Source organism: Phyllobates terribilis, unplaced genomic scaffold (assembly GCF_046119375.1).
Source record: "Phyllobates terribilis strain yellow unplaced genomic scaffold, ASM4611937v1 Scaffold_1__5_contigs__length_1240528914, whole genome shotgun sequence".
Lineage (NCBI taxonomy): Eukaryota > Metazoa > Chordata > Amphibia > Anura > Dendrobatidae > Phyllobates > Phyllobates terribilis.
In genome coordinates this window covers 294,478,340-294,502,498 of record NW_027362761.1, presented here as the reverse complement: position 1 = coordinate 294,502,498, position 24,159 = coordinate 294,478,340, and the positions used below count along the sequence as shown (strand labels likewise).

Below are 24,159 nucleotides of genomic sequence, written 5' to 3'. Positions count from 1 at the left end.
TATATGCTCTCCCCCCCATTCCATGTATATATGCTCTTTCCCTCCCATTCCATGTATATATGCTCTTTCCCTCCCATTCCATGTATATATGCTCCCCCCCCATTCCATGTATATATGCTATTTCCCTCACCCCCCATTCCATGTATATATGCTCTTTCCCTCACCCCCCATTCCATGTATATATGCTCTTTCCCTCCCATTCCATGTATATATGCTCTTTCCCTCCCATTCCATGTATATATGCTCTCCCCCCCATTCCATGTATATATGCTCTTTCCCTCCCATTCCATGTATATATGCTCTCCCCCCCATTCCATGTATATATGCTCTTTCCCTCCCATTCCATGTATATATGCTCTTTCCCGCCCATTCCATGTATATATGCTCTTTCCCTCACCCCCCATTCCATGTATATATTGCTGTCCCCCCCATTCCATGTATATATTGCTGTCCCCCCCCATTCCATTTATATATTGCTGTTCCCCCCTCCCGCCCCCCATTCCATGTATATATTGCTGTCTCCCCCCATTCCATTTATATATTGCTGTTCCCCCCTCCCGCCCCCCCATTCCATTTATATATTGCTGTTACCTCCTCCCACCCCCCATTCCTTGTACAGTATATATTGCTGTCATCCACCCCCTTTCCACACCCTAATCCATCCTGCTGGCACCGCTGTTCATATTAAAAACAAAAAACATAACAAACACTCCTACTCACGTTCCTTCTTCTCCCGCGCAGCGTCCTCTCCTGTAGCCGGCAGCTGACTCCAGGGTCCTAGCGATGAGGCGCATGACGTCACTGCCTTGTGCCCGGTCGCTTGTGCGCTGATATCAGCTGCTGGCCTCTGATTGGCCAGCAGCGTGTATTGCGGCGCATGGGCCTGGCAACTCGTGCGCTGCAATACACTTCAGCTAGATGTGTGTCAGAGAGCGCACATCTAGCTGAAGTGGGGACTGGCGTCGGTGGGCTCCGAGTACTCACCCGCCGGGCCAGGTCCTGGTCCAGGAGTGCTAGTGCTGCGGCGATGGCGCGCATGCCCTTAGGAGGGCTCTGCGTGCCCACTCTGGCACACGTGCCATAGGTTCGCCAGCACTGCCCTAAGTCATATGACAAGTCTCGTTAAAGGGTCGATATTGACTTTTAGGATTGCTACTCTACTACCAATAGGTGGCACCAGAGTTTAAGTCCTCTGCCTGTCTAAAGAGTCAATTTGCATACCTGTGAAACAGGCATTAATATCCAGCCCTCCATTGCTTGACGTTCATACATGGTTACAGTACATTGCTCAGTATATCACTGATGAAATTTATAATGCATCTGCGTGGAGGATTTTTTTTTTTGTTTGCATGCATAATTTAGTGCACTTCATACATTTTTCACAATTTATGAGATCTCAAGGAAGCACTGGGATTAAGAAATAGAAGCAAACACTGCGAAACATGTCACACATAGAGCTTGTCTATATTCTCAGGTTTATATCCGCAGAGATGACCTATACAGTAATTACATTATCATGTTACACTATGAAATGCATTAGGAGCCCATATCATCAATCTGTACATTGCTGAATATGAAAAATGTTCTAAATTCCCAGCCCTTTACATTTGTGACATCTCATTCTAGTATTAAATGGAAATATCTTTTGGAAGATATAAAAAGCAGAACGTTGATACAGTATCCATTATAGCCATATAACATTGGGAAAGTTCTACTCCCCTAAATGATCTTCTACGCTGAGGCTCATTTATGACTACATCAGAGGTCAAGTTTAAATTGTTCATAAATCAGCTTAGAAGATCGTGCAGGGTGAGATAAGGGCCATAGACCCTGCTATTATAAGGCCTGCACTTTATTCCACAGTAGGCTAAGAGTGTGTTGGAAAACATAGAGGCTGCAGAATGTATTGTGATCAATACAGGCTACAGAATGTATTGTGATCCATATAGGCTACAGAATATATTGTGGTACATAGAGGCTAGAAAATGTTTTGTGGTACATTGAGGCTACAGAATGTATTGTGGTACATTTAGGCTATAGAATGTATTGTGATACATAGAGCCTACAGAACGTACTGTGATACCTAGAGGCTACAGAATATTTTATGATACCTAGGGGCTACTGAATGTATTGTGTTACGTAGAGGCTACAGAACGTATTCTGATCCATTTAGGCTACAAATTATATTGTGAAACCTAGTAGCTACATGCATTGTGATGCATATAGGGTACAGAATGTATTGTAATACAGAAAGTCTACTGAATGTATTATGATACATAGAGGCTATAGAAAATAACAGTGATACATAAAGGTTACAGAAGCTAAGTTGTTCAGAAGTTTTGGTGAAACCCTGTTTCAGTAAAAAATAAATGCATTTAATAAACTTATTTTCTATTGGGTTCACAATTGATAATAGTAATCGAGGTAAATTTTAACTAAACTTGGCATGGACTACGATCAGTGGTGAAGGAGAGGGATCACTGTGTTCTGGCTAGTGAGGACCCAGTAGAAAATGATTGAGCAGACACGTAGTAATGAAAGGTCAAGGACTACAGTAAATAAGAAGTGGCCTGTAACTATTTATCCTATTAACCATTTAATTTCTGTACTCCTATTGAACCAAAGAAAACAATATTTTCTGCGAATAGTTCAGATTTTCAGCATTCTCATATTTTGCTCTGATCTTATGTTGTAAAATGTGCTGCTTACTCAGTTGTAGACTGTTTATTAGATGCTCTATCACTTTTAATATCCTTCAGACTTTACTGCTTAGAGTGATATAATTTCCTATCAGCATGTCTTTAAAGGAAAGCAAATTAAATTCTGTCAAGCATGTTTAAGATGTAACATTGTCTGTTTTATCTCTAGGACTTGTGCAAGCAGCGAGACCGAGAGTGAGGCAGGAGATTATATGGACCAGCAATATGATGATCTTAACAACAAAATGAATTCTGTAACCGACCCAACAGGATTCCTAAGGATGGTTAGCAGAAACAACACCTTCAACAGGTAGGTGGTGCTACAGGTGCGTTAGCGGGGGTAGCGTGCATGAGAGCGCTGCACATTAAACAGTGCAGAGTAATTCCGTTGCAGGATTTTGTCAGTTTTGACCGCTCTATCCCCCTGATACGGCTTTCAGTGCAAGTCAATTAGTGGAGACATTTTGCAGCTACAGAGGATCTGCTCTCTATAAAATGCAAATGTTATTATTATGAAATTGTTCTTTATCGCAACTATTATGAGAGTTCTGCATAACTCACCATGGAACTTAATTGGCTTCTTTGAGCAGATCTAATTATCCATAGAACAGCAATCTGTTCTGCTCCCTCATATTTTACATTATAATGGGTAAGAACCTTCTCTCCCTTCTCAGTCACTGGTGAATCTCTAGGATTTGTGCCTGGTACACACCGGATGCTTAGAAAAATGAACCTTCATTACAAGACTGTTTGATAGATAATATCCTTTTTGGTATTTATCATATAGGATGTTACTATTTCACACTTGTGCCCTAGTGCTTTCATTCCTGGATCCCAAATACAAAGCCCATAGAATGCAATAGGCATAGACTTTATATCCATTTATTTTTCTCAGATTCTTAACAAAGACATAACTTACAGTTTTATTATAATGATGTAAGATAAAAAAATTATCTTGTGATGCCATGTTAGCCAGAAAAATCTATGTGCATTAAATACTTTTATGTCAAAAAAGACAAAAATATTGTTAGGCTAAGTGCCCACGATGCAGAAATGCTGCATATTTTTTCCGCTTCTCCCTGGCAGGAAAAACGCATGCGTATTTTACATGTGTTTTTTTCCTGCCAGGCAGAAGCGTTTGTCAAGCTTTCTTCACATGCATTTCTACATGCGGGGTATCAAGCGCTTTTCCAAGAGATTTTAGCATCACTTGGAAAGTGCTTGACAACTTGGTCACACTATATAAATCCATGCAACCGGCATGAATTTATATAGTGTGACCAAGTAATAGTTAAAAAAAAAGAATAAGGCTGTGTGCCCACGATGCGTTTTTTAAGCGTTTCCGCAGCGGCAAAAACTCTGCAGAAACGCTTAAAAAACACATGGTAGAAGGTCTGCCATGTTCCCCAATGATAATCCGCAGCGGAAATTTCCGCAGCATGTGCACAGCACATGCGGATTATCATTGGGGACCATGGGGCACTTATTACCAAGTGTTTTTTAAGCGTTTTCGCTGCGGAAATTCCGCTGTAAAACCGCTTGAAAAACGCATAGTGGGCACACAGCCTAAGAGTGATATCTTTATTGGCCAAAAGCCTGATGAAGGGGCCTCTGTGATCTCCAAGCTTGCAATTATAAAGGTATCACTCCTATAATGCTTTTATTTACAGAATTATCAGTAGCAATACTTTTAGAGATAGATTGGGCATGTTCATTGTCCTTAACAAATTACCAAAAACACAGGAACTAATTTATAAAATGTACAGTGTTATCTACAATAGCTGCAGGAGTCCAACCAGAGATGACACAGCGTCGTCACTCAGAAATCCTGTACATCAGAGGTCCCCAACCTTTTTTGCACCAGGGACCGGCTATAAGGAAGACCAGTTTTCCATGGCCCGGTGGGGGTGGGGGCGGGGCTTTGGTCATATGGGGGTGGGGTTATGGAGGGGTGGAGCTGTATGGGGAGGATGCTGGCGGGACCTCGGTGTACAGCGCTGCTAAGTAGCAGCATTGTACATTGAGCGTCAGTGTATACAGCGCTGCTGCTTAGCAGCGCTACACACTGAACACCGGTACCGGGAGCCGCGTCACTGAAGCCAGTCTGCTGCCCCAGCACGCCCCACATAACATGTTCTGCCGGGGGCGTGTCAGTGAGGAGAGCCTGCCGCCCCACCCCGTCAGGAACACACCATGCTGTGCTGTGGAGGGCCGCGTCACTAAGACCCGCCCGACGCCCCACCCCGTCCTGCATAATGTTCTCTGCCAGGAGCTGCGAGCTGTCACGGCTATGGCAGAAAACATTATAAATCCACACAGAGCGAGCTCTGACCAGGCGCAGGACCGCGGAGCTAGCTGTCAGCGGCGCCGCGGACCGGCTGAAAAACCCCAACGGCCCGGTCCTGGTCCGCGGACCGGCGGTTGGGGACTTCTGCTGTACATGATGGAAGTGGCTGACATGCAACTTCTGTTCGGCCGTGTCCGCACGTAATGTAAATGCTGCTTTTTTCTGCTTTTATCCACATGTTTTCTGCAGGTGCCAACACTAAAATATGCAATAACAATCTTTTATGATTATTGCGTTTTTGCTATGTTTTCCCCTTCATTTGATGTGTTTTTGCTGCAGGTTTGAAGCAGCATTTTTTAATGTATCTTTAGTACAGGAAACATTTGATTCCACACTAAAAAACGCAGAGCTCACCAGCATGTTTAAAGCGTAAAAAAACGCTATTAACCTGCAGATATGATGTTAATCTGCTGTTTAACAGCGTTCTGAAGCTGCCCAGTGCCTGCACTGAGAGCCCCGCTGCCGGGAGTAAGTGAACTTTATTCCTCCCAGCAGCCTTGGACTTTCAGTCATAGGGGTGAGCTGGCGCAGCTTCAGACACCGTTCACTGTGGCTGTAGCCACTCTAATGCTGAGTTGGCTGTCCGTCAATGCCGTGGCGTAGTTAGGGCTGCCGCTCACTATGCACACAGTGGTGACTGAAGCCACCTGGCCGCACCTCTATGACTGAAACACGAGGCTGCGGGAGGAATAAAGTTAATTTCCTCCCCGAAGACGGTGGCTCAGTGAAGCATCCACATGGCTTCAGAATGCTATTAACCTGCGAATTAACCCCATATCTGCAGGTAAAAAAAAGCATAACATGTTCCCTTTAGATGCACAGCAGACACGAGTTTTCATGAAATCTCATCCTTTTTACTTGTACAGATTTTCTGCACAAAAAAACCCACAAATGAAATGTGCTATGTGGGAACATGGCCTAACTGACTACCCATGTATTGAGAAATCACCAAAAACTCTAAGGCTGTGTGCCCACGATGCGTTTTTTATGCGTTTTTTGGTGCGTATTTGCAGCGCGTAAACGTTCCAGAAATGCATTGCATACCTTATCCCATGACTTCCTATGACATTCTGCAAGTTCTGTGCACATGGTCAGGATTTTTTCTGCGCAGATTTTACTCGCAGAAAAAATAAGGACATGACCAATTCTTGTGCGTTTCTGCATGCGTATTTGCCTATACAATGCATTGGAAATACGCATGGCAAATACGCATGCAAAAACACGTCAAATACGCGTCAAAAACGCATGTAAAAACCGCATGCGTTTTTCTGCCAAGGAGATGCAGAAATGCTCAGGAAAATTTCTGTTTCATTTCTGCATCGTGGGCACTAAGGTAAGGCCACGTTCACACGTTCAGTATTTGGTGAGTTTTTTACATCAGTATTTGTAAGCCAAAATCAGGAGTGGAACAATCAGAGGAAAAGAATAATAGAAACACGTCACCACTTCTGTATTTATCACCCACTCCTGGTTTTGGCTGATACTGAAGTAAAATACTGACCAAATACTGAACGTGTGAACATGGCCTTGTAAACTGATGATATTTACATAGTAGAGACTCGATAAACTTGTCCTCAGTGTACAACTCTGTAGCTTTCTCCCTCTGTCTTAGTAATCTGTTAATTTACTGACATCAAGCAAAAAATGTTTTCTTATTTATTTTAACATCCTTTTATGTTACACATGGATAATCTTTCTGTATACATACAGGACTCCAGTATTATTCTAGTATGTAATCATCATGTACAACCTTAGATCTTTAGCTCTCATATGTATACACTATATACACTACCGTTCAAAAGTTTGGGGTCATTTAGAAATTTCATTATTTTTGAAAGAAAAGCACATTTTTTTTCAATGAAGCTAACATTAAATTAATCAGAAATACCCTCTATACATTGTTAATGTGGTAAATGACTATTCTAGCAGCAAACGTCTTGTTTTTTTGCAATATCTACATAGGTGTATAGAGGCCCATTTCCAACAACCACCACTCCAGTGTTTTAATGGTACATTGTGTTTGCTAACTGTGTAAGAAGGCTAATGGATGTTTAGAAAACCCTAGAAAACCCTTGCACAAGTATGTTAGCCCAGCTGAAAACGGTTTGGCTGATTTGAGATGCTATAAAATTGACCTTCCTTTGAGCTAGTTGAGAATCTGGAGCATTACATTTGTTTGTTCTATGAACCTCTCAAAATGGCCAGAAAAAGACAACTTTTATGTGAAACTCGACAGTCTATTCTTGTTCTTAGAAATGAAGGCTATTCCATGCGAGAAATTGCCAAGAAACTGAAGTTTTCGTACAACTGTGTCTACTACTCCCTTCAGAGGAGAGCACAAACAGGCTCTAACCAGAGTAGAAAGAGAAGTGGGAGGCCCCGCTGCACAATTGAGCAACAAGACAAGTACATTAGAGTCTCTAGTTTGAGAAATCGACACCTCACAGCTCCTCAACTGGCAGCTTCATTCAATAGTGCACGCAAAACGCCAGTGTCAACGTCTACAGCGAAGAGGCGACTCCGGGATGCTGGCCTTCAGGGCAAAGTGGCAACAAAAAAGCCATATCTGAGACTGGCCAATGAAAGGAAAAGATTAATATGGACAAAAGAACACAGACATTGGACAGAGAAAGATTGGAAAAAAGTTTTATGGACAGACTAATCAAAGTTTGAGGTGTTTGGATCACACAGAAGCACATTTGTGAGACGCAGAACAACTGAAAAGATGCTGGAAGAGTGCCTGACGCCATCTGTCAAGCATGGTGGAGGTAATGTGAAGGTCTGCGGTTGCTTTGGTGCTGGTAAAGTGGGAGATATGTACAAGGTAAATGGGATTTTGAATAAGGAAAGTTATCACTCCATTTTGCAACACCATGCCATACCTTGTGGACAGCGCTTGATTGGAGCCAATTTCATCCTACAACAGGACAATGACCCAAAGCACACCTCCAAATTATGCATGAACTATTTAGAATACCAGCTGCTTGCTTCTTCCCTATCTGTAATGGAGTGGCCAGTGCAGTCACCAGATCTCAACCCCATTGAGCTGTTGTGGGAGCAGTTTGACCGTATGGTACGCAAATAGTGCCCATCAAGCCAATCCAACTTGTGAGAGGGGCTTCAGGAAGCATTGGGGGGAAATTTCTCAAGATTACCTAAGCAAATTAACAGATAGAATGCCAAAGGTCTGCAATGCTGTAATTGCTGCAAAGGGAGCATTCTTTTACGAAAGCAAAGTTTGAAGGAGAAAGTTATTCTTTCAAATACAAATCATTATTTCTACCCTTGTCAATGTCTGGACTAAATTTTCTATTCATTTTGCAACTTATTTGATAAATAAAAGTATGAGTTTTCATACTTTTTACATAATTGTCTGGGTGACCCAAACTTTTGAACGGTAGTGTATACAGTACAGACCAAAAGTTTGGACACACCTTCTCATTTAAAGATTTTTCTGTATTTTCATGACTATGAAAATTGTACATTCACACTGAAGGCATCAAAACTATGAATTAACACATGTGGAATTATATACTTAACAAAAAAGTGTGAAACAACTGAAAATATATGTCTTATATTCTAGGTTCTTCAAAGTAGCCACCTTTTGCTTTGATGACTGCTTTGCACACTCTTGGTATTCTCTTGATGAGCTTCAAGAGGTAGTCACCGGAAATGGTCTTCCAACAATCTTGAAGGAGTTTCCAGAGATGCTTAGCACTTGTTGGCCCTTTTGCCTTCACTCTGCAGTCCAGCTCACCCCAAACCATCTCGATTCGGTTCAGGTCTGGTGACTGGAGACCAGGTCATCTGGAGTAGCACCCCATCACTCTCCTTCTTGGTCAAATAGCCCTTACACAGCCTGGAGGTGTGTTTGGGGTCATTGTCCTGTTGAAAATAAATGATGGTCCAATTAAACGCAAACTTGATGGAATAGCATGCCGCTGCAAGATGCTGTGGTAGCCATGCTGGTTCAGTATGCCTTCAATTTTGAATAAATCCCCAACAGTGTCACCAGCAAAGCACCCCCGCACCATCACACCTCCCCCTCCATGCTTCACGGTGGGAACCAGGCATGTAGAGTCCATCCATTCACCTTTTCTGCGTCGCACAAAGACACGGTGGTTGGAACCAAAGATCTCAAATTTGGACTCATCAGACCAAAGCACAGATTTCCAATGATCTAATGTTCATTCCTTGTGTTCTTTAGCCCAAACAAGTCTCTTCTGCTTGTTGCCTGTCCTTAGCAGTGGTTTCCTAGCCGCTATTTTACCATGAAGGCCTGCTGCACAAAGTCTCCTCTTAACAGTTATTGTAGAGATATGTCTGCTGCTAGAAATCTGTGTGACATTGACCTGGTCTCTAATCTGAGCTGATGTTAACCTGCAATTTCTGAGGCTGGTGACTCGAATAAACTTATCCTCAGAAGCAGGGGTGATTCTTGGTCTTCCTTTCCTGGGGCGGTCCTCATGTGAGCCAGCTTCTTTGTAGCACTTGATGGTTTTTGCAACTGCACTTGGGGACACTTTCAAAGTTTGCCCAATTTTTCAGACTGACTGACCTTCATTTCTTAAAGTAATGATGGCCACTCGTTTTTCTTTACTTAGCTGCTTTTTTCTTGCTATAATACTGATTCTAACAGTCTATTCAGTAGGACTTTCAGCTGTGTATCCACCAGACTTCTGCACAACACAACTGATGGTCCCAACCCTATTTATAAGGCAAGAAATCCCACTTATTAAACCTGACAGGGCACACCTGTGAAGTGAAAACCATTTCCGGTGACTACCTCTTGAAGCTCATCAAGAGAATGCCAAGAGTGTGCAAAGCAGTCATCAAAGCAAAAGGTGGCTACTTTGAAGAACCTAGAATATGAGACATATTTTCAGTTGCTTCACACTTTTTTGTTAAGTATATAATTCCACATGTGTTAATTCATAGTTTTAATGCCTTCAGTGTGAATGTACAATTTTCATAATCATGGAAATACAGAAAATCTTTAAATGAGAAGGTGTGTCCAAACTTTTGGTCTGTACTGTATATATGCTGAAAACGCATGACTGTGTTTGCTCTTTAGACTTCTGATGTCCTATAATATGTCAGTAAGAAAACACTATTTTTACCTTGAAGATATCAGCTAATAAAAATGACATCCTTAGAATATCAATTAGCATTGTCAGGTCTGAAGCTACCTTTCTAATGATAATGAGCTTTTCACTAATGAATTACTACAAGGTGTACTTTAATGTGTTTCATAGAAGTTTTTTTTTTTTTTGTCCACGTAAATACAAATTGAAAGGAATTTATAATGATTGTATTGATCTAGGGCCGGGTCACTAGATGATAACTCAAAGCTGCTTTCTCTTAGAGACAGTTTAATAGGTCTTATAAGTTATCATCCAAATATTTTACTATCTTCTACTTATTAGGGACCCAGACGTATTGTGCTGAGTTTTCAGCAAGCAATTATCTGGTTATCTATTGTGGTTTATATGAGATGGAGCATAAAGTTGTGTGTTTTCTGCTCCCCATTTAGAGGATATTAGTTTAGCAGTGATTCAGACATTGCCGTTTGGGTGTATGTGGGAGAACTCTGGGCTATTAACTTTCATGAGTGGAACCTGTTATAGGAGGCATTTTAATAGGCGATATCTAAAAACCCGAGCAGAATCTTCAATCAGACAAACTAGCTGCCATTTTTTTTTCTTAAGCATCGGTTGTTTAAAACTGTGGGTGCTGGTATGTGAATGCTTGCAGAATAAGACACTCCACTTAGTCTTCTACATTGCATTGCAGAGGACATCTGAGTAGACCATACGGAGGTTATAATCAGTTATACCAAAACTAATTACTACACATTCATCCTTATTGATATTTTTAATACAGAAAGTATATTTGGATATTGTATATTTTTTCATTATATAAAGAATATCATTTGCAGGAACCACGATAACCTTCTAGTTATAGTACGGACTTTCATTTTTTGCTGGTTCTGGGTTATTTGTGTCTTTTTACATACATATGATACATATCTAGAACTGTGCATATGGCACTATAAGGCTGTGTGCCCACGATGCATTTTTTAAGCGTTTCCGCAGCGGCAAAAATGCTGCAGAAACGCTAAAAAACGCATGGTAGAAGGTCTGCCATGTCCCCCAATGATAATCCGCATGTGCTGTGCACATGCTGCGGAAATTTCCGCTGCGGATTATCATTACGGAAAAAAACGCAGCACTACCAATTATTTTGCGGAAGTGCTGCGTTTTCGCCGCCATTGACTTGCATTAGATCGCATGGATTACGCATCACTGTATATGTAGATGCGCATTCCATGCGTTCTATTGTGCGGATGGTACCCAGGTCTAGAGGAGAGGAGACTCTCCTCCGGACCCGGGTACCATAGAAACTGTAAAAAAAAGAATAAAATAAAAAATAAAGATTATATTAACCTTCTGACGGCACCCACTGAACTTGTCCTTTCATGCCAGCAGATCGTGATGGACTGAAGGACCTGCGCTGACGTCATAGTCATGTGACGGGTCACGCGACGCTGACTTCGGCAGGTCCTTCAGTGTACTGCTGCCGGCAGCCAGGACGGAGGGAAACAAGACACCGGGGGCCATCAGAGGGTAAGTATATATTTATTTTTTATTTTTTACCATTCTTTTGGTCACAGTATATAAATCCATGCCGGTTGTCAGTGACGTGCATGAGGTCAGCTGAGTTCATTGGACATGACCTCGGCTCATCTTTATGCCGTCACAGCGAGACACTGAGGAGCGCAAGCATGCCTGCGCTTCTCAGTGTCTGCGGGATGACAGGCTGGATGGCAGCGTTCTGCTGCGGTCCAGCCTGTCATCTCGATGTAGCAGAGCTGAAGCTGTCGTGGGAACCATGGAAAGGTAAGGATGAGGTTGGTTTATTATTTTTCTTTTATTGCAGGAGATCGTTGGCTTCAGCTGGAATGGGTGTGATGGTAAGTATGGTTTAATTTAGAACAATAAAGAATTGTATGTTTATTTCAATTAAAGGACTTTTTTCTGGGTGTTGTGTTTTTTTTAAATACTTTATTAGAAATTCATGGCGGTCATGTCTAATATTGGCGTGACCCCATGAATTTCGGGCTTAGGGCCAGCTGATAATGCCAAGCTGGCCCTAACCCCTTTATTACCCAGTGAGCCACCGCACCAGGGCCCTGGATGAGTTGGGTACAGCGCCAGAAGATGGCGCTTCTATGAACGCGCCATTTTCCGGGGTGGCTGCGGGCTGCAATTTGCTGGGCGGGTGGCCGAGAAAGCTTGGGCCTCCCAGCGCTGCGAATTCCAGCCCCCAGCTGCCTAGTTGTACCTGGCTGGACACAAAAACAGGGCGAAGCCCCACGTCAATTTTTTTTAATTATTTCATGAAATAATTAAAAGAAAAAAGGGCTTCCCTATATTGTTGTGTCCGGCCAGGTACAAATAGGCAGCTGGTGGTTGGGGGCAGCCCATTCCTGCCTGCTGTACCTGGCTGGACACAAATGTAACATACCTGGCGGCGTCCTTGCATAGTGGTCCATCTCCCACTGTGCAAGAGCGCGCACTTGATCTCCTGTCCAGAATGTCTCTCTGGCTTCCCTCCATGCTGTCTGTTTGTGTCTGTTTCTGCTGCTTAAGGGCGGCGCCCGATCACTTCCTGCTTTTTGTACCTGCTGTGGGTCACACCTCTTGTGCGTCCTCAGCCTATTGCTGTCTGTCACCTGGTATATAGCTCAGCTGCGCCCATCTATCCCTGCCTGAGCATAGTGTTTCTTTCAGTGTGTGCTTGCACTCTGAAGGTGCCAGGTCCCGTTCTGTGTTCTCTTGTCTGCCTTTCCTGGAGGCTGTATTTCCAGGCCTGTCTGAACACGCTCCTAGCCTGTTCCTCCTGCCTTCTAGGGGCCGATTACCTAGACCTGTTCCTGTATCTTGTCTGACCTGTCTGAACACGCTCCTAGCCTGTTCCTCCTGCCTTCTAGGGGCCGATTACCTAGACCTGTTCCTGTATCTTGTCTGACCTGTCTGAACACGCTCCTAGCCTGTTCCTCTCGCCTTCTAGGGGCTGATTACCTAGACCCGCTCCTGTATCTTGTCTGTCCTGTCTGAACACGCTCCTTGCCTGTTCGTCCTGCCTCTCTGGGGGCCGTATTCCCAGACCCGCTCCTGTATCCCGCTGCAGTGTCGGTCTCCTCCGTACACTCAGTTCCAGTCTGAACTCTCTCCTATCCTTTACCTGTTTTGCCTCTATGTCCGTTCCCTTCCTTTTTCTGCAGAGTCTGAACTCGTACCTAACTCCTGCTTGTTGTCTCTGTACTCCCGTTTGTGAGTTTGTGGTCCACTCGCTACTTCACTGCAAGTACCCTGTGGGTGTCTGGCTCTGCCTTTCCCTTCCTGTCTGTTCCGTGTGAACAGAGCCCTGTCCCCCCTACTCAGCCTAGCCTGCTCTGACTCCTTTGCTCACCGCTCCGGCGGTTCTAGCCTGCTCTGACTCCTTTGCTCACCGCTCCGGCGGTTCTAGCCTGCTCTGACTCCTTTGCTCACCGCTCCGGCGGTTCTAGTCTGCTCTGACTCCTTTGCTTACCGCTCCGGCGGTTCTAGCCTGCTCTTACTCCTTTGCTCACCGCTTCGGCGGTTCTAGTCTGCTCTGACTCCTTTGCTTACCGCTCCGGCGGTTCTAGCCTGCTCTGACTCCTTGCTCACTGCTCCGGCAGTCCTGTCCTGCCCTGCTTCTGCCCGCTGCTCCGGCAGTCCTGTCCTGCCCTGCTTCTGCCCGCTGCTCCGGCAGTCCTGTCCTGCCCTGCTTCTGCCCGCTGCTCCGGCAGTCCTGTCCTGCCCTGCTTCTGCCCGCTGCTCCGGCAGTCCTGTCCTGCCCTGCTTCTGCCCGCTGCTCCGGCAGTCCTGTCCTGTCCTGCCCTGCTTCTGCCCGCTGCTCCGGCAGTCCTGTCCTGTCCTGCCCTGCTTCTGCCCGCTGCTCCGGCAGTCCTGTCCTGCCCTGCTTGTGCTCGCTGCTCCTGCAGCCCTGTCCTGCTCTGTTCTTGCCCACCGCTTCGGGCGTTCCCTCTCTGCTGTGGTTGTCTACCGCATCTGCGGTTCTGTGACCCAGTCTGTACTGGGTCTTAACCTTTCTGTGCTCCAGCCCGTCCTTTCGGCCAGTACCTCCCTGCCTGCATACTCGCCTGTATCCACCCATCTGCATACCTGCCGTGTTTGCTTATATCCACCAGTCTGTGCCAGCCTAACCTGCCTGTTCCTGAGTCCCAGTGTGTACTGGGTCCTATCCCGCCTGTGTTCCTACCTGCTAGTGTCTCCCTGTCTGCACTCTAGCTGTGCTTGCCTGTACCCCTCTACCTGTATTGTTCCTGAGTCCCAGTGTGTACTGGGTCCTATCCCGCCTGTGTTCCTACCTGCTAGTGCCTCCCTGTCTGCACTCTAGCTGCGCTTGCCTTTACCCGCCTGCCTGCATACCAGTCGTGCCTGCCTATACCCTCCAGTCTGTGCGCCAGCCTAACCAGCCTGATCCAGTAATCCCTGTGTGGGTCAACCCCCGTGTCCGGAGTTTGACCTGGAGTAGCACCTGGTCCCTCTGCCCGGTTTCTCCCTGGTGCACTGGCGTCGTATGCCGTCGTGCCATCTTGGTCGGATCGGCCAGATACTTAGTCACGCCCCTCCAGGCACTCTCCGGTTCATGGTCCAGTGGAATCACTACAATCACACGCACACGCCGCTCAGCCCGGGCGTGTGCATAACAACAAATATAGTGCGAAGCCCCACGTCAATTTTTTTTTAATTATTTCATGAAATAATTAAAAAAAAATGGGCTTCCCTATATTGTTGTGTCCGGCCAGGTACAAATAGGCAGCTGGGAGTTGGGGGCAGCCCGTTCCTGCCTGCTGTACCTGGCTGGCATACAAAAATATGGCAAAGCCCACGTCAAAATTTTTGGGAAAAATTTATTAAAAAATAAATAATAATTTAGGGACTGCATCTTTATTAACCCCTCAAGTGTCATTTAGTGTTAAAATAAAGGATTTATTAAAAATATAATTGGCGTAGGGTTCCCCGTAATTTTAGGCTCTAGCGGAGGTTAAGCAGACAGCTGGGGCAGATGTTTGAAGCCTGGGAAGTGGGTAATACCCACGGAGCTTCCCAGGCTACTAATTTCAGCCCCCAGCGGAATACCTAGCCTTTACTAGCTATTAAAATGGGGGACCCCCCCCAAAAAAATGACGTGGGGTCCCCCCTAATTTAATAGCTAGCAAAGGCTAGGCAGACAGCTGGGGGCTGATATTAATAGCCCAGGAAGGGTGCCATGAATATTGGCCCCCTCCCAGGCTAGAAACACCAGCCGTCAACCGCCCCAGAAATGGCGCATCCATAGGATGCGCCAATTCTGGCACTTAGCCTCGCTCTTCCACGCTGCCCTGGTGCGGTGGCAGGGGGTAATAGTGGTGGGGTTCATGTCAGCGCCAGCTGCCATGAAGCCCAGGTTAGTAATGATGGGCGTCTATAAGACACCCCCATTACTAACCTACAAAGTGTTAAAAATAAAAAAACACACACTACACCCAGAAAAAAATAATTTATTTGAAATAAAACACACCATTTTATTTAATTCTTAGTTTACTAAAAAAAAATAGTTACCTGTCCACGTTCCTGCGCTGATCTCCAATGCACAGCTGTCACATCTGGAGATGTGACAGCTGTCATTGCTGCTGTAAGCTCACACTGCCGGGAACACATCCGCTCACGGCAGCGGGAGCCACTGACTGAGGTCACCGGAGTGCATTCAGTCAGCGCAGCTCCGGAGACCTCCTTTACGGCACTGCTGTACCGTGGGAATTTCTCACGGTACAGCGGGGCCGTAAAGCAGCTAACCGGAGCAGCGCTGCCTGAACTCCGGCGAACCCGCTTATGCAATGACGGGGCTGCTTTACGGCCCCATCATTCTAGCAGCGGCAGCGGTTCAGAGCGGTCACATTCTATGTGGCTGCTCTAAACTGGAGATCATCGTGGGATACTCGTGGACTACTACGGAGGGGTAAGGATAAGGTTGTGTTTTATTATTTTATATTTTATTACAGGAAATCGATGGCTTCGGGGAATTAGGTGTCTAGGTGAGTATAGGTGTAGTTTTTTATTTTTTACTTTATTTTAGGTGGCGATCGGCGGGGACAGGTAATGTATAAACTAATTTATTGTAGGTAACCACTGGCCACCAATGACATGTATTTAAAATTTATTGGGGACCATGGGGCAGTTTAAATAGCAGGATCAGGCTGATGGGAACTACTGCTCCCATCGAGCTGATCCTGCTGGCACGAGTGGACGGGGGACAGACATAGGCCAATGGGAGTAGTAGTGTCACATCGGCTATGTTTGCCTGCACGCAGACACCGGCAGACATCGCACAGACACCGCAGACATCGCACAGACACCGCAAACACCCGCAGACATCGCACAGACACCGCGCACACCCGCACACATCGCACAGACACCCACACACACTAATCATGACGGGTCTGGGAGGTGAGGCTGACCTGTGCGACCGTGGGAAAGTTCATGTGAGTTCATGCAATGCAGTCAAGCATGAACTCACATGAACCCTCTGAGGGCACCGCGGCTACTTCAAATGAACAGCTGATCGGCATCACCTGATACCTCAGCTGTTCATTTGAAATAACCGGCGGGAAAGCGCAGCACAGAACCGGAAAGCCGGCGGTGAAGTCTTTTCACTGCCGGCTTCCCCGCCCGGGTCCTTCGCTCCCCGCCCGGTCCTAACTTACAATCGGGATGGCAGGTGGCGAGGGGAGCGGAGGATCGGGGTGGGAGGCTGCGGGGAAGCAGTATGGGGCTGTGTGATTGTTTAAAAGCCGGCGGCTTTTTACCGCCCGCCGGCTTTTAAACAATCAGGAGAATTCTCTCACGCTGGGATGGCATTCTGATGACAGGCTGGATCGCAGCTGAGCGCTGCCATTCAGCTCGTCATCCTTCAGAGACACTGCAGAGCGCAGGCATTATGGGAACTTCCGATTCCGGTATTCGATATTGTAAAAGTATCGGAATTAAGTATCGGAATTCCGATACCGCGAATATCGGACGATACCCGATATTTCAGTATCGGAATGCTCAACACTAGTTAAGAGGAAGAGACCTAAGGCTAGGGCTGTCCTGGAACATGAATATGTATTGCTTGACATTAAAATCAGAATGTCGCATTGTATCTTATTTAGTGATTAATAAGGGAGTCGCTTTGCAACATGTTGTATAAGTTGCGTATTACAGACTTGCATGCAGACATTATGGCCAGGGCTACGTGGCAAAATGTGTGGCGTGATATTGAGATTGCAAAATAGCTTCTAGTAATTTCTTATGGCCAACTACCATGTCTGCAGCACGCAACTATGGCTAGGGTTATAATATTATGGCTAAGGCTACGTGGCGAAATGTGTGGCGTGATGATGAGATTGCGAAATAGCTTCTAATAATTTCTTATGGCCAACTACCATGTCTGCAGCACACAACTATGGCTAGGGTTATAATATTATGGCTAGGGATACCTGGCGAAATGTGTGGCGTGATATTGAGATCACGACATATCTCCTAATAATTGCTTATGGGCACCTACCATGTCTGCAGCACGCAACTATGGCTAGAGTTACAACGTCACTAGCTATTGAGCCGTTCTACGCCCTGGTGGCGAGCATTTTTATTGGTATATGGTCTCTCATGCTGGTATGTGCTGCCCCCATCCTGGTATTTGTGCTGCTCCCATCCTGGTATTTGTGCTGCCCCCATCCTGGGAATTGTGCTCCCCATTTCTGTTCCTCCATCCTGTTATGTGCTGCCCCCATCCCTATCCTGGTATGCATGGCACGCCTCATCCCTATCCTGGTATGCATGGCACCCCTCACCACTAATCCTGGTATGCATGGCACCCCTCACCACTAATCCTGGTATGCATGGCCCTCTCACCCCCAATCCTGGTATGCATTGCACCCCTAACCCCCAATCCTGGTATGCATGGCACCCCTCATCCCCAATCCTGGTATGCATGGCACCCCTCATTCCCAATCCTGGTATGCATGGCACCCCTCATCCCCAATCCTGTTATGCATGGCACCCCTCATCCCCAATCCTGTTATGCATGGCACCCCTCATCCCCAATCCTGGTATGCATGGCACCCCTCATCCCTAATCCTGGTATGCATAGCACCCCTCATCCCCAATCCTGGTATGCATGGCACCCCTCACCCTCAATCCTGTATGCATGGCACCCCTCACCCCCAATCCCAGAATGCATGGCACCCCTCATCCCCAATCCTCGTATGCATGGCATCCCTCATCCCCAATCCTGGCATGCATGGCGCCCCTCATCCTGGTATGCATGGCTCCCTCATACACAATCCTGGTATGCATGGTGCCCCATCCCTCATCCCTATCCTGGTATGTACGGTACCCCTCATCCTGGTATGAATGGTACCCCTCATCCCTATCCTGGTATACATGGCACCCCATCACTCATCCTGGTATGAATGGTACCTCTCATCCGAATCCTGGTATGCATGGCCCCCCCAGATCCCTATCCTGGTATGCATGGTACCCCTCATCCCTATCCTGGTAAGCATGGCACCTCTCATCCCAAATCCTGGTATGCATGGCACCCCTCATCCCCAATCCTGGTATGCATGGCACCCCATCCATCATCTTGGTATGCATGGTACCCCACATTCCTAGCCTGGTATGCATGGTACTCCTCATCCCCGATGCTGGTATGCATGCACCCCTCACCCCCCAATCCTGGTATGCATGGCACCCCTCATCCTCAGTCCTGTTATGCATGGCTCCCCTCATCCCCCAATTCTGGTATGCATGGTACCCCTCAGCCCCCAATCCTGGTATGCATGGTCCCCTCACCCCCCAATCCTGGTATGCATGGTCCCCTCACCCCCCAATCCTGGTATGCATGGTCCCCTCACCCCCAACCCTGGTATGCATGGTCCCCTCACCCCCCAATCCTGGTATGCATGGTCCCCTGACCCCTCATCCTAGTATACATAGTCCCCTCATCCCCCAATCCTGGTATGTATGGTCCCCTCATCCCCCAATCCTGGTATGTATGGTGCCCCTCTTCCCCCAATCCTGGTATGTGTGGCCCCCCTCATCCCTTTCACGCTGCACACATACAAAAAAAACACTTATACTCACCTTTCTTCCCTGTGCTCCAGCGCTGCGGTATCCTGTTCTGCCGGGGGAGGAGTGTGGCGCCGGAGTACGCACGCGCCCATACCGCGCTGTCTGGCGCCATTTTGCTGAAGACACACTGCAAATGTGTCTTCAGTAAAATGGCGCCATATAGCGCTATGCGCATGCGCCGACTCTGACGCCTTCACTCCTGCCCCGGTCTCCGGCGAGAAGAGAGGCGCCACGGCAACGCTCCTCCCGCGATCTCCGGCGCCATACACACTCCTATTACCTGTAACTGCTCCATGCGTTCTTCTGTCTGGAGCCAGACTGCGCGTTGTGCATGCTCTGTCTATAGAGGCTTCAGACAGAGGGACGCTTGCAGCGTTATATTATAGATGCTTAGGGTTACGTGGCGAAATGTGTGGCGTGATGTTGAGATGACATAGCTCCTAATAATTTCTTATCTCATGTGTATTGCCATCTTTAGGGTATGTGCAACAATATTGTTTACAAAGGCACTCAATTGTACGATAAAGTAATATATTTGTCTTGTCCAAATAAATCTACAAGTGATCCAAGTACATTCTGTATGGTAAATTAGACGGAGACAGTAAGTTTCCTTTTACCCAGCGGCACCTCGCTGCACTAAGGACTGAGAATAGTCTCCACAGACCTTTGTCTTAGCTTTTCTACTCTGCCAAGCCGATATGGGAGCAAGAATTGTACTTGCCATTCTTGGGATAAATCAGTATCCGTGTTTATTCAATTACAGTATCTGGACGTCATCTGGCAAACATCTGCTGTTTATGTCCGTGCAGACTCCATTTTTCTGATGAATCTTACAACTAGATTAGCTGGAAGAGAGCCAGGTGTCGCGGGAGGCTCCTATCTCCTGCAGTTTCATCATTATGTGAACATCTTCATGAAGATATTTCACACATAATTATTTAATCACTTAATTTGTACAGAAATGAAAAGTGCTGTTATCACTCGTTTCCTTATGAAAACCTTCACTTAACACACACTGTGCAATCACCCATTAACATCCCGCTTCCTTTACATAAAGCAAATTTATCATCAAGTGGCCGCACGCTGTATTAAGTCACGAATTGGATCAAAAGCAGAAAGACTTTATATATTTTACGTTTTTTTCTTTTATTTTGAGATGGAATTAGATAATTGGCACTAGAGAAACTGTGACAGGCCGACATTTGCAAGAGAATGTGTGTGGGTTGTGTGTGTATACAAAGTCATAGGCTTACACACACCTTGTCCTAGTACACATTCCTTCTCTTTCGTCAGCTGGGATCACTACCATAGTTCAAGAAGGTGAAATGTCTGAATAATACTATAGACAATGATATATTTCTGCCATTATTCCTTTTATCACTTTCCAAGTGGCTCAGAAGTTGACATACAGGTGGTTAGTATTTGGTAGCAATGCCTTTACATTGTCTACCTTGAGTCACGCGTTTCGGGTAACCTTCAACAAGCTTCTCACAATAGGTTGTTGTAATTTTGGCTCATTCCTCCTGACAGGACTACTGTGCCTGAGTCAGGTTTGAGGGCCTCTTGGCTCTCCTACACCTTTTCAGTTCTGCCCATTGATTTTCTTTAGGATTGAGGTCAGGGATTAGTAATAGTCACTCCTTTAACGTCACTTTTTTGTCCTTAAAGGGGTATTCCCATCTCCAAGATCCTATCCCAATATGTAGTAGGTGTAATAATAATAATATTAGCAAATATCTCCAATTAGAAATGTAGTATAGTATTTTTGATTCGCTATGTCTCTTTCCTCATGTGCAGGCACCGCAGGTCCTTAGGTATACATTTCTAATTGGAGATATTTGCTAATATTACTATTATTACACCTACTACATATTGGGATAGGATCTTGGAAATGGGAATACCCCTTTAAGCCATTTTGCCACAACTCTGGAAGTACGCTTGGGGTCATTGTTCAGTTGCATCTAAGCTTTAACATCCAGTAAGGCCCTATGCACCAATTTAGATACAAGTTGTCGGCCGAGGAGTAAAAGTAGGAAACAACTCCTCGAAACACTTTTGTACTTCTTGTCAATGACAGTTAGGACCATCCATGCCACTGGTTGTTGGGCTCTTGTTGGGTTGGGCACAGATTTCAAGATCTTGACATTTAGGCCATGGCCCCACTATCAGTATTTGCTCAGTATTCGGTCAGTAATTTTTCTCAGGAGTGGAAGCCAAAACCAGGTGAGGAACAATCAGAGAAAAGGTATAATAGAAACAAGTCACCAATTCTGCATTTATCACCCACTCCTGGTTTTGGCTCCCACTCCGGAGAAAAAATACTGACCGAATACTGGCTAAATACTGATAGTGGGGCCGTGGCTTTACACTGAGGTGATGTCAAGCGAGACATGCTACTTTGTATGACCCTCACCGGTTCCTGAAATGAAGTGGGAGCATCACTACAAAAGTGTTGTGCCAGTGTCACATGTTGTCATCTCCACATGGTTGCCTATTCGCAGTGGAAAGCCTAGTGATATGCCGTCAGTGGCTGCCATGAGACAACCCGTGTAAAGCTGAATGAGCTCCCAGGCTTTATTCTGTGCGTTTGCTTATAAACTGTAATTCACAGAAGAAGATGGTGCTAACCGTTAACCTCCTGTATTCCATTCAGTGATAATTCATTTTCTTCATATAGGATTACTCTTTTTCTCATTGCCTGGTGGATTTTCAAAGAGATCCTATTTTTTCTGCAGCATAAATATTCTCATCATGGACAGATAAATGCTTGAGATTGCTAAAAAGAATTGTTTCGTTCTGCCTTGAGCAGAAGCTGCGCTCCTCTTTAATGGTGAGGTGGATTTGCAGAGCACAGAGCCATTTTAGCGACTGTACATCACCATTTTTTCTATCCTCGTTACCTGATTTTTAAGTGCACGGCTTGGTAAATGCTTTAAAATGCAGTACGGTGTCCAGAGAACCGAGATTTATATCAACCGCAGGCTCTGCTTCTACTTTCTGACTATTTTCAAGCGCATAAATTTCTTCTTTTTTGATAGGTAGTTCAGATTTATATCCGCGAACATCCGCGAGCCGTCTATTTATAAAGCCTCTATCTCTGTTCTCTGCTCTCAGTTTTCAAAGCTGTGGACAAGAAATTTCTATGCAAACACAACATGTTATGTGTCGGTCAGCAGCGTGGTGTCTGATGGATACCTCTGCTTTGTGCGGTACAATTTCCAGCAGCTTATGCATGTATATAAAAGTGCAGCAGCAGGCTGTGGGCGCTAAGATATATGCAAGCATTGAATATGTCACATATACAGTGCGTTAATGCTGTACACAATGTACTTATTCCTGTGCCCTCCAGCCAGACAAGCCATACTTCTCTTTGATGGCTCCCAAACCTTTTCTATTAGACATGCCTCTCCTGGGCAAAGCCTACAAATATAAAGGCCAGGTAGGATTCAGCACTAATGAAAAGCAGCCTAAGGCCACGTGCACACACTGAGTATTTGGTGAGGTTTTTACCTCAGTATTTGTAAGACAAAACCAGGTGTGGGTGATAAATACAGAAGTGGTGACGTGTTTCTATTATACTTTCCCTCTGATTGTTCCACTCCTGGTTTTGGCTGACACATACTGAGGTAAAATACTGACCAAATACTCAACATGTGCACATGGCCTTATAGACACTGACCTGCAGTGCTGTTTGGCCACGTGCACACGCTGAGTATTTGGTCAGTATTTTACCTCAGTATTTGTAAGCCAAAGCCAGGAGTGGGTGATAAATACAGAAGTGGTGACGTGTTTCTATTATACTTTTCCTCTGATTGTTCCTCCCCTGGTTTTAGCTTACAAATACTGAGGTAAAATACTGACCAAATACTGAACATGTGCACATGCCCTAATTAGGTTACTTATGTTTTTTTCATTGTGTTTTTTAGTGCGTTTTTTTTACATGCGTTTTTATCAGGTTTTTGATGCTGTGGTTTTTGTCTCTTGTTGGTTTGTCATGTTTTAAATAAAGCTGCTTTGTTTTTGATAATTCCTGGTATTTGTCTTTGAAAAAAAGTTATTGATACAGTCATGTGAGATTACACATGTGAGACTACTTTTAGTGGAAATGCTCTAAAAAAAAGATATCATTTTTTTTTCCTGAATGAGTAAAAAGGCGTGAGATTTCTATACTGTAAATCCCATCCACTTTGCTGGAACTGTAAGACGCTGCATTTTTCTGCAGAGAAAATACACAACCTCAGAAACTCACCAAAAACTTATTGTGTGAACTGAAAGGGAACCTGTCATGTAGTACTCAGTACTCCCGCACTGAGAGCCCCTATGCCGGGAGTTAATGAACCTTACTTTCCCCGGAGTCTCGCGCTTTCAGTCATAGGGGCGGCACTGGTGCGGTTTCAGTCACCGCTAGCGTTATTTTACATGACAGGTTCCCTTTAACCTTTTATTTTCTAAATATGTTCTATATAGCAATAATGCAGTGTAGATGTCATATATTCAATGTCTGCATATATCTCAGCACACAGTGAGCTGTTGCACTCTTTGATAGGTATGTAAAGCAGTCATATCAAAGACACCTGTTCACACTTGCCTCATGGCTTGTTAGTTTTTTTTGAAGCATTACAGCAGCTTGTCACGGCTCTTAAAGGGCCACTAAGAATCAGAGCCTATTTTTTTTCTGGATGTTGTGCTCCTTGCAGACCAGCTAATGCGTAGCCTTAACCTAGCATATCTTCTATATACATTGAAGTTAAAAGGGTTTTCCGGGAATTACCTTATTTCACAAACTGATGTAAATTCAAGTTAGAGAATAGACTGTTTAATTTTCTTCAATAGTGTAATAACTTGTAAAGGCAACTTATCAGGACATCTCTACATATGGAAGTAGTGGTATGACAAGTTTGACACA

General features: G+C 45.2%; 1 protein-coding gene across 3 annotated transcripts in view; it reads left to right on the top strand.

The window, feature by feature from the left end:
• Positions 1-24,159, top strand: part of TTC28 (tetratricopeptide repeat domain 28) — an 824,287-nt gene that overhangs the window by 653,821 nt on the left and 146,307 nt on the right. For all 3 annotated transcript variants that reach the window (XM_073673179.1, XM_073673184.1, XM_073673189.1), the window contains one exon: positions 2,869-3,009. In XM_073673179.1, the coding sequence (XP_073529280.1) occupies positions 2,869-3,009 (141 nt within the window). The remainder of the gene's footprint in view (positions 1-2,868; positions 3,010-24,159) is intronic.